Below are 11,396 nucleotides of genomic sequence, written 5' to 3'. Positions count from 1 at the left end.
AATTTGGCTTCAGTTTGAGTGGTGTCTGTTTGCATCTGGCTTCTCAGAGCAAATGTGGGGCCCTGCAGACTGGGTGGTCCCCTAGAGGCCCTCATTTTACCTCTGGGTCCTGTCGGTCAACACTTTTGGGACAAAGACGCTTTAGAAGAACTGGTGCTTTAAATGTTACTACACACACACACACACACACACACACACACTTCCCTCCAATATGTGTGTATGGATAGGTCAATCACAAAACTCCGGAATTGAGTTGTATGATGGTACCAGTCTGGTACTGAATGAATAGTGTCCATATACCATGAGATTTTCTTAATACTCCAATGTATTTCAATGAATACCATGGCATTACCATGGTAGCATTAAACATGAGCATTTTAAAGACAAGATTTTTTTTTTTCAAAATAGTGTCAAAAAGTTGAGAAAAGTCATTAACTAACTCTCACACAGACAACAGAGAAATTGTTAGTTAACCCATAGGTAAAATAACCATAAAACTGTAGCCTGTAAACTACTAACTAGGGAACTCATAAGTAACTTTCCTTAGTTTGTAAATTCCCAGCTAACAGGGAACATTGTCAAAACTTTCACTAACATTTTTTAAAGATCAGCATTCTCAAAACGTCCTTGTGATGCTATTTGTACTTGAACGTTCTAAGAAACGTTTTTTTTTTTTTTACCTTTAAATAAATTTATAATCACGAGAATCTGGACATTTTAAGGTTATTAGAACATTAAAAATAAACTTTCAAATAATGTTATATTTTGGGTGAAAAGGAAGTGAGTAGAACGTTAAGAAACGTATTTGTTACTTAAATAATTCTAATCACAAGAAAACTGCACGTCAACGTTTTAGAAACATTTCAAATGTTCCCACAACGTTTTTATAACCTACATTTGTTATCTGTATTACCATGGTAGCTTTAGAAAGATTTACAAAGACAAGTTTTGTCATCAGTGTAAAAAAAAAACAATTTAGCGAAAATCATTAATTTTTACACAGACAACTGAGAACTTCTTAATTTACCCGTAAGTCAAATAATGAAAACTGAAGCCTGCAATGTATTTACGACCTCAAATTTTGAGTTACTATAACACGTAAATAACCTTTGTTTGTTTGCATGTTATTGCTCGTTTATTTAAATCAAATAATCGGTCAAATGTTTAATTGATTTACTTCCTAGTTCTCAAATATAAAAATACATTACCGGCAAAGAAGCAAAGCAGCAGAGAGTCCCGCACGAACTTCCAACTCTTCTGTGAACTGGCTGTCCTCGGATTTTCCATAATGTTCCGGTAAGGTTCTTTTTTTTTTTTTTTTTTGGTGAAAATCCCTGGGAAAACGCGTCTAACCCACTGTCACATGTTATTTAATATTTGCACAGTTGATCGTTCATTCTGCCATGTCTTAAATCTGACTATAAACTGTGATGTTGTTCTGACTGTCACGCGTTCTGGTTTCAGGCATTAAAATAAACTATTTTATCCATAACGCTCCACGTGTTTCACGAGTCTCTCAGTCAGAACTTCTCTTTTGACTCCTTCCTCTTTGTCTTTAACGTCTTCCTTGCTCTATTTTCTTTTCTTCGCCTCGATCCCCTCCCCCAGGAACTTTGCCCAGCCGCGCAGGGAGTCGGTCTAGATGCGACTGTGAACAGCCGCCCGCCGCCGCTGTCACGACTCCTCATCACACGAGCGTTAATGTGGCCGGTTACCTCAGGAACAACACAAGAGGCGCACGATAATTCTGGGAACACTTCGCCCTTTTCAATAGCGCCAAATTGTGGTCTCATCTTCTCGCTAGTGTCCCTGAAGTCTATATTTAGATCTATCTTCAATCGTGTTTTCACGAATCTGCAACATCCCTGACCTGAACTCAACACCAAACAAAAGCATCTCAAATACACGTGCTTCAGACTGTAATTCATAGAATTTATAGGCCCAGATCTTCATAACTAATTCACTTGATCTTAATATGTAGAAAAGATAGGTGTGAATGATGGCCTGTTATAGAAACACATCTTCTTGTCTTGAATCCACTCAGTAGAATGCAACCACATATTTAGAATTTGTTGACAATAAAAATAATATATTTTCTAGTTGTTTATGAGTTAGTGACTCGATCCCCTAGTCAATCTGCATTTGGATAGTTGATATGGAACCAGTAAGCAAACATGTTCTAAGAACGTAAACTCAAGAAAATATTTCTGAATGTTCTCTGAACATTTAACAACTTTTTTTTAAAGGGGTCATATGATGCGATTTCAATTTTTCCTTTCTCTTTGGAGTGTTACAAGCTCTTGGTGCATAAAGAAGATCTGTAAAGTTGCAAACACCAAAGTCTCAAAACCAAAGAGATATTCTTTATAAATAATTATGTCCCCACTGGATGCAACAAATGCCTCGTTTATAATGGGTTTTAATGTTTATGTCTCGTCACTCCGGCCGGACACGGCATCACAGTACGTGAGGGGCGTAACATTTCCGTCTCACACTTGAGGTATTCGGCCAATCACAACGCACTGGATAGCTGGCCAATCACAGCACACCTCGCTTTTTCAGACCGATGAGCTTTGTAAAAATCGACGCGTTTCAAAAAGGCAGGGCATAGAGGAGAAACAATAATGTACAGTATGTGGAAAATAATGTGTTTTTTTAACTTTAAACCGCATAAACACATTTCATTACACCAAATACACAAAATAATGTTCTTTTTAGCAGCATCATATGACCCCTTTAATATAAATTATGCTTGGTTATGTGAACGTTAAAGGAACATTACATTTTATAATTTGCAAACATTATTGAAATGTTCTGTTTGAATGTTCTCTGAGCATTCTGAAACAAGTAATAACATTTTAGTTGAATGTCCAGGTTTACATTGTAAAGTTTTTGTTCTAATGTTTTGAGAACATGTTTTTGAGAACCTTGCTCGAACGTAACTTGTATATGAACATATGAGGGAAAGTAAATGTTTACATCTTGCATCTTACAAATTTACATTTACGTCTTTCTTGTTCCAACCTGTTGTATTAACCAGTTTTCAGACTGTCAGAAAAAAAGGTTTTCAGTATAAAAGGCCTTGCTGTGTGTTATTTTGCTGAACAGTTGGTTGTATGTATTATTTAGCAGAAGGACTGGGGACTGAATGAGCTTCCACTTGAACCACCCTTGTAACATAATGACTAAACCCCACAGTGCCCTCTTAAATTATTAAAGTTTGTTATATAACAAAAGACTTCCTCGTTATAACCATTGATATGATTATTACCTGTCCTGCTGAATATGCCGGTCATGTAGGCTTTCTTTGAACAGCTGTTGGGAGTGCTAATTAATATGATTGAATTAATCTAATTAATTGATTTAATTTAGAGCGGTGGACTTTCTTTGTCTAGTTCGTAATATGAGCAGACAGACTCAGCAGTTTTGTACTGATACTTGTCATGACTAGATCTAATAATGTTGATGCTCTTTTGAATTTATTTTGATGTATGCATGTACTTGAATTTTTGCACTTGTATGTATACATTTATTTACAATCAATGTGTATCAATTTGTGTTCAGACTTCAGATGTTATTGTTGCTCCATTCATCTAGAGGAGATTAACCACATTAAAAATGCAAGATGTGATATAATATATATAAAAAATAATGTAGTACCTTTAGGACCCTCTAGGGGTCCTCAGACCAGGATTTAGACTATAGTGCTTCCTTCAATGTCAGCAGCCACACCCAAAATAAGACACCATCTCAATAGTTTTGGTCCACAAATCAATGTGATACTTTATTCATAAACCTAAGTTCATAGATATATAAATACTCTAATATAATCTACATCCTTCAGTAATTTCAATAATAATAACAAATAGAAATACAATAATTATAAAAAAGCAACAAGATTATATTAAATGGGCTGTACAAAAATAAATAACGGTTGGACATTCTGTACAAAACGAAATACCTCATTACAAAGATACCTTCTCAGAAGGCAGGAGAGAATTACTTATGAAGTAGTAGGAGAGAAGCCCCTCACATCTCCATACAATCACACAGAACTAACCGACACATACATAAACACGCACAAACACACTGTCTTCTCAGGTATTGAACCTCTGCGATTTGGTCTCCCTCTCCGTTAAAAATATGATCCCTCTTGATCGGGTATGGCTTTGCAAAATGGTGAAAATATCAATCTAGGAAGCTAAACTTAAAGCTAATGTGCATTGTTAAACTTAGTTATGAGGAAATGCTTAATACCTGTTGTGGTGTTTGATTAGCAGCATGCGTGCCTAGCTGAGGTGAGATATGGCGTTGATTTTTGGCAAGAAAAATGCATATGTTGAATATGTGCTTTGAGTTAGCGTTTGCAACTTTGACATGGAGAACCACTAGAGGGCATTTATATAACACTACTAATGAACTCTTCTGTTTCAGTACTGCTCTTGACCCCGGCAATAGCTTCTATATGTTCCTATATGCTCTCTTGTGACAAATTAATCCTGTCTGTCTAGTCCAGCTCAGACAGACGATAAAAATGCATAGCTGTTTCATGCACTCTTTCATTAATCATCATACACACCCATACACACTCAAAATCTAACATGCATGACATCAGCATCCAAAGCAGCAGAGGCGTCCGTATTCTCATCCTCCATCACAGCTGTCAAGACAGGTACACAGTGTGCCAGCTTTGTGCCCTGTACCCAGTGTTGGATGGGTGGGAATTGAAACACTGAGATAAGTTTGGTTGCAGTCTTTGTCATAATGGGCCCTTTGAATATAAAAACCTGTGTTGGTCAGCACCAGGTGCAACTTACAGCCATTCGAGGTTGTTTCGAGCCTCAGTGTTCAGTTTCAACAGGGAGTCAGGTTGCACAAATCTAGAAGAGGTCGTGGCCGATCTTTTGCGTTGCAGCTCTCGTTAGGCAAAGTGCGGCCATCATGTCCGATGCAGCACAGTGGGCGCTTGCGGAAGCCTCTGCCACATGTTTTGGAACAAGCAGACCACTCCCCAAGCAACCAGGATGGGCAAGCATGCAGAGCACATGGTTGTGACGAAGCAGGGCGCAGCTCTTCAGGACAGTCTTTTGATTGGCGGCCATAAGCATCAAGACAGATGACGTCCCGATTCTGGATACCACCGCCGCAGGTCTGCGAACAGGGTCCCCACTCACGTAGGGCCCATTCGGCATCTCCTGCTTCACTAATAACGTTAATAGATGGCCGTTTTGACCCGCTGGAGCGTGGCGCAAAGTAGCTGTATTTTACGCGAGGTCGGGGGGAATCACCGACTGACAACACCTGGATAGTAAGAGGCTCAGGTAGGGGAGCAAAGCTTCGCAGGCGCTCTAGTGTGGCAGAGGAACCACTGTACTGCAGCAGTGCACCTTTCAGAGATATGTCAGTTTCTAAAGTGGTCAGTTTATAGTCACCGTTCAGTAGGTACGTGCCATCTTGCCGGCGAACTGCTAGGTAGCTATTGTCGTGGCGGCGACCTCCAAGAGAGTGCTGCTTAACATCTAGGTGTGTGGCGCCAGCTGGTATTGTCACTACATCTTGGTAGCCTGCTCTAAAGTTCAGAAACAAGCAAAGGTTAGTATAAATCAAAATTTGAGTTATTTTGGGAAACTCTAACTAACAGGTAAAATCTTTGGTGCAGATTTTAGACTTACCTAGCATGTTGCATTGATCCAGCAACTTTCTTGCAAGTCGATCCATCTCCTCCACAGATGCCACATTTGTCAAAACGTTTATTGGAGCCAATGACCCGGTCACAACCAGCTTTCACACACTGGCCTTGGACGCAAACTGAGGTGGAATCTGGGGTGCATGGTGTTCCATCAGCCACCTGAAGGTATTGGAAGGAACCTCAGATTAAATATTGGCAGTAGTACACTTGCATCCACTAAACCATTGTTAGATTTTACAACACTTGGTGGGTCTGTCTAATTGGGACACTCACCTTTGGCTTCAGAATGAAGAAGTAGCCTGTTCCCTTTGCTCGGCACACCAACTTGCAGCGGTCCTTGGGAGACACCCCAGCATACTTTGGCACCCACTTGACACCTTCTCCTGAGCCAAATGACACCTGAGAGGAGATGTCATTGTGGGCCAAACACTGCTCCTCACGGAATGTCAAACCTGTGCAAACAAATACATTTGAGTATCATGCGGCTTTGCATCTGGTTACATTGGTTGCAGGAACAGTGATAGGACTATCCCTTACCATTGCTATCAGGGCAGGCCTCAGTGTTGCAGGAGCGGTACTGAATTCTCTTGCCTTCACAGTATTTGCCTCCATTTTTGGGTAGGGGATTGTCACAGTCCCTGAAAGAGTATTGCACACCTCCTCCACAGGTACGTGAGCAATCTCCCCAAGGTCCCCAGGTTCCCCATCCACCATTGACTGGAGTCTTAAAGATGACAAGACAGAACCATCATCAGTCACAAATCAGAATTGCATCAATTACATATGACAACAAATGGCACACCAAATGGTGCTCACCTGATATTTGGCAGCCTCAGACTTGCTCAAACATTGGCCTGCCATACAGTAGCTGTTTGACCCGCAAGATGTCCCATCGGCCCATGGAAAGTTCTTGGTTTGGCAGACAAGCAAGCCATTTGCAGATGTGACGGTGCACCAAAGGGCAGCACAAGTGGTGCTCAGGTCAGGACAGTGCTGGGACTCCTCTCCAAATGTGAGACGGCACTGTCTGTTGGCATCATAAACTGAACCTGGCAGAGCCTGAGGTAACTGCTGAGGCTTCTGGGGCTTGTCCAGTAAACACTGACCATGGCCATTGTTCAGAAAGGACGTGACCATCAGGGCACTGCAAGGAGACCAGGGCTGTAGCTGGTCCAGATTTGACAAGGTTGAGGCCATCATGTGGGCATTCCATTGGTCGCCATTAACACTAGCACATTGTTTAGCATTGTCATGGGGCATGTTGAACACGTGACCTACAAGAGAAGCACAATTATTGACTTGCTCTGCACCTGCCTAGTTTTTAGTTTTTATATAGGAACATGGGGATGTGCCTACCAAGCTCATGCGCGACTGTAAAGGCTGCCTGCAGACCATCATCTTCAATGATAGAGCAACTTCGATCAGGATCACACACGGTGCCAACATCTGCCATCCCCAGAGTGTCACAGGAGTGAGCTCCACAAAGATCCTGAAACGAACAGCGTTCATAAATATGAGCCATGCTACATAATTACTAGTTTTCATTGTCGTCCAGACCAGGAGTGGTATACTTAGTGAAACTTACCTGTCTGGTGAACAGTACTGCTGTGTCGTAGTGCTCTGGGTGCCGGTCACTTGATGGGTTGTGCTGTCTTTGCCACTGGCAGAAGTTTCTAAGTGTAAGCGCTGCATTGGAGGACACATGGGGGCCGTGTTCTTCATCATAAACAACAAGTAGCTTCACAATGGCCAGAGTGATCGAATTCTGAATGGTAGGGTGTCGATATAGACGAGATGCCACCGCCATGATGGTCAGCAGATAAGGTTTGAGCCCAGCCCCGTGAAACTCTGCCATTGACTGGTCTGCCACAATCATGATCTCCAAATAGCGAGGAGTGGACACAAAGCGGCGAGATCTGTGGTGTGCTGGAGGATGAGAAGATCATTAATGCCATTAGTCAACAGATTATTTAAAAAGTGAAATCTAAATCAGATTCAATCTTTATCAGAGTGAAAAGTGTATTTAAAGAATTTATGTGTACTTGAAAAGATAGAACGCTTTTGGGAGGTAATGCGGAGCATGCCTGCTTCTTCTTTTGACTAAGATTCTGCTCCGCCCTGCTAATAAAGTCTCCAAAACTTGCACACTTTCACGAGAAATGTTGGCGGAAATACAAGCCACCTACAGTCCTGTGGTGCTGATCTGCGCAACATGCGGTACCAGGAGGAGAACTTCCACGTCTTTCTAACCCATTCTCTCCCGCCTCCCACTCCCACTCCCACTCCCCCAACCCTCAACCCTATGTCCCCTTCCCTCCTCCTGCGTATGTGTAGAGATTTTTGCCCTCTCCAAGTTAACCCTCGCCTCGCTTTTGGAGACGGTTTATCTGCACTTTAGAAAAACGTTTCTTTCTTTCTTTCTTTTTTCTTTCTTTCAGATGAGTTTAAACGGGCAGACGGAACATGTGTGATGTTTGCAGTTGATGTATTTCCCAACTAAATTACGCGATTTGGTGTATAATGAGCTAATGCAGACGCAGAACTCTCTAACCTGCTTAATTCGCTCCTCATGCGCCAGCGCGCACCGAATGACGCGGAGTCACCGAGTCTAATGGGGTTACCAGAGGCGTGTGCGAAATATTAAAAAAAAAAAAAAAAAAAACTCTTAAACGATCAATAATAATAAAGTACGACGAAATTTTTCTGGTACAAGATCGATAATTATGAAATTTTATTCTGCAATATTTACCTTTAGACTCGGATGAGATGGGCTCTGTGTCGGATTTGGTTGCATATGGTTTCTCGGTGATCCGTTCCTCCTCCTCGTTCACCCCACACTTCGAACCGTTCTCCTCGGCTAAGAACCCCCGTTTTCTTCTGCGAATGAAATGAGCGTCTCCATCTGAAGACTCTCCGCTGGCGTTTGCGGGTTGAATGAAATACTCTTCGCCGCCAACATAGAAGCCGCCCCGCAGTCCATGGCACAGATTGATCGCCGCAGCGGAAAGTTCTTCTGCGTTCACGGTTCCCGAGAAGAAGCACCGCGCCTCTCCCGCGCTGTCAACTTCCTCGGACTCCGATTTTCCGACCATCTGGAACACAAACCCAGGCGCTAAAAAGGTCTGGTCCGATTCCAGCACCAACACCATCCGAATTCCAAAGACGTCCAAGCGATAGATGCGTTTCTCGGATTCCTTTTCCCGAGCTTCTGCTGTATGGGTCGGTTCGGTGTCGTACAAATCGAGCCGGACTGGCACCACGGTGCTTTCCTCCCACGAGCTCTGCGCCGCGTTTACGCACAGAGCTGCAATGAAACCCAGTATGACGCGCAAAAAAGACATCATATTCCTGTTGGGGTTTTAAGAGCAAAATACAAAATAATGATGGACCCAATGAAAATCCTCACAAAGTTTCAGTTCTTTGAGAATTTGACTCCAAAAGCAGGTAAACCAAATATCACAGAAAACAAAAAACAAACAAAAAAACAAACAAACAGAGAACTGTAGCTAATAGGCACCAATCCAGAGCTTAAAATGGTCTTCGAATGGAAATAAATAAAACGATCGCAGTATCTAGCAGCACTTAAAAGTGAAAATCACTAGAAGAGTCTTTAAAACCATCAAAAGTGGTCTTGGAGAATTTCCCTCACTGTATCCTCGAGTTTCAGATCTCCTGTCTTAGAAGCAAGAACCCGGCTCTCTATATATGCTCCAATGCAGGACCACCCCTTTCCTGAAGCCCCTTTGATCTGCTGCAGCCACATCTAGTACGCAACAGAGTGCTGGAGCAAAGCCACAATCATCAATCATCAGAGCTCAACACTTACGGCCCAAAACTTCTCTTCTGACTCCTATATTAGTAATTTTAAACGGTCTATACGTGCATTTTGCATTCACGTGGCTTATATAACTTAAATTGTCCATTAAAACACTAAGATTAAGTGCAGTAATATATCAGTTCAACACAAGGTTACTGAGGACATCAGGAGACAAGAATCTCCTCACAAGAGATGGCAACCAGCTGACTGAAGTTTCGGCTGCGGGGAAAAAGCGCAGGCGGCTCGGATAGAGGGGGACAGCTGAGCCGCGGCGCTGTTAAGGTGGACCGCTCCTCAAACCGGCTCCCAAACGCTTTATGTGTGGATTTAAACTCCATTGAAAATTAATAAGGAGCGGATTACCGCTTAATTTCGGAGGAAATAGTTTGTGTCGCGCGCGTTTAATGGATCAAATTTAATTTAGTCGGTCAGTGACCTTCAAAGAGAACAAACACAAAGTTTTCTGAGTTAGAGGAGCATAATGGATATGGAGTGTGGACTTATAAAACATGAAGATTCACACTTAGGCTATAATATAAAGTTAGATTTCATTATTCTGAAGCACATGCTTTATGCTTATTATGCAGAATCACTGAATCACTGTAGAAAACTAGTACAGGTTCAAAAGTGACATATTGGCAATGTATCAATACGTTCATTTATGCATGAATATGCATCATATTATGAACTAATGAATAGTTTTTAGTCAATCCTCAAGTTCAGAGCGTTGACAGTCCACCTTAACTGCTTTTAGGAACCAGCTGGGTGTTTAAAATCTTTTTTTGGAAATTCAACACAAAACCACTAGATGGAAGCAGAACCCAACAATTAATTAATTCATTCACGTTTGCCATTGTTAACCCTGTGTGAGAGATAGCCTCTACATAATATGGACATTGACTTTTTGAAAATTAATTTTAAAAGTAGAAATCTCTACAGTGTCTTAAATAATATCAGATAATAAAACTGCATGTATGACAATTATACAATTATATTAAATAGTACAATAAATTGTTTAAGAAGAAAGTATAACGACACATTTTAGGTCAACTACTCACTTTTACAATAACTATTATAATAATTTAAAAAATTAAAACACATATGTTGGAATGTAAGTGGCACGATCAGTTCATGATTAGTTTTATGTGGATTTAATATTATTTCAACTTTTTCTAACTTAAAACAGGTCAGACAGCAGGTGGCACACCAATATCATGTATAATCTCAGCTGCGTTATTCATATCAGTCTTTCTTAATATGTGCAGAAAAAAATAGTATAGTAGGCCTACAAGTGTTTCAGCACTACAAAGAATATGACTGAATGATTTAAGGAGGTCTAATGTGTTTCAAAGGTGACATATCATGAAAATCTGACTTTTTCCGGTTTTAAGTGCTTTTAATTATAATATCACCGCCCCTTCATCTGCACGTTTCCACTCACGGCGCCGCCGTTCTTGTTTTAGCAAGCAACAACGGTGTACCAGTTCTAGCGCCATGCCAAAGTTCAAGCAAAGCATGCTAACCATTCTACCCACAGGAAAAATGTATTGCTCAGTGGTTGCTTTTCCTAAACTCAGGAGACTTAGATGAGATTCTCATATATCTCTCATTTTAGTATCAACAGCATGTCAGATGTTTCTCCTAAAATTCCATAGGGGAAATGAAATTAGACACAAATGAGACATGAGAAATATTTGAGAAAAAAAAGAGTCAAAACTGAGAATTTGGTGGAAGAAACAGGATATCGCTTTATTGTCTTGCTGCAATCTCTATCAAGACTCCATTAAAGGAATATGTTATTGCTCAGTGATTGCTCTTTCTAACCCCAGGAGACTTAGTTGTGATTCTCATGTATTTCTCATTTTAGTCTCAACAGTGTCTCAGATGTTT

At 41.1% G+C, this 11,396-nt stretch overlaps 2 protein-coding genes across 2 annotated transcripts in view; both read right to left on the bottom strand.

Annotated features, from left to right (window-relative positions):
- The window catches only part of cyyr1 (cysteine/tyrosine-rich 1), an 11,516-nt gene extending 9,883 nt beyond the window's left edge, over positions 1-1,633 (bottom strand). Inside the window, 1 exon segment of the mRNA XM_016456839.1 lies at positions 1,209-1,633. Within this exon segment, the coding sequence (XP_016312325.1) occupies positions 1,209-1,287 (79 nt within the window). The 5' untranslated portion in view covers positions 1,288-1,633.
- A 2,124-nt stretch (positions 1,634-3,757) lies between these two features.
- Positions 3,758-9,348, bottom strand: adamts1 (ADAM metallopeptidase with thrombospondin type 1 motif, 1). Its single transcript, XM_016456836.1, has 8 exons — positions 8,439-9,348; positions 7,275-7,615; positions 7,046-7,178; positions 6,506-6,963; positions 6,227-6,413; positions 5,963-6,141; positions 5,673-5,848; positions 3,758-5,569 (listed from the first exon to the last, which is right to left on the bottom strand). The coding sequence occupies exons 1-8, from the start codon at positions 9,031-9,033 to the stop codon at positions 4,855-4,857; spliced, it is 2,784 nt and encodes a 927-aa protein (XP_016312322.1). The 5' UTR covers positions 9,034-9,348; the 3' UTR covers positions 3,758-4,854.
- Between the last annotated feature and the right edge of the window lie 2,048 nt (positions 9,349-11,396).

The sequence above is a fragment of the Sinocyclocheilus anshuiensis genome, unplaced genomic scaffold (genome assembly GCF_001515605.1).
Source record: "Sinocyclocheilus anshuiensis isolate Anshui unplaced genomic scaffold, SAMN03320099.WGS_v1.1 scaffold856, whole genome shotgun sequence".
NCBI classification, from domain to species: Eukaryota; Metazoa; Chordata; class Actinopteri; order Cypriniformes; family Cyprinidae; genus Sinocyclocheilus; species Sinocyclocheilus anshuiensis.
This window is presented reverse-complemented; position numbering and strand designations above follow the sequence as displayed.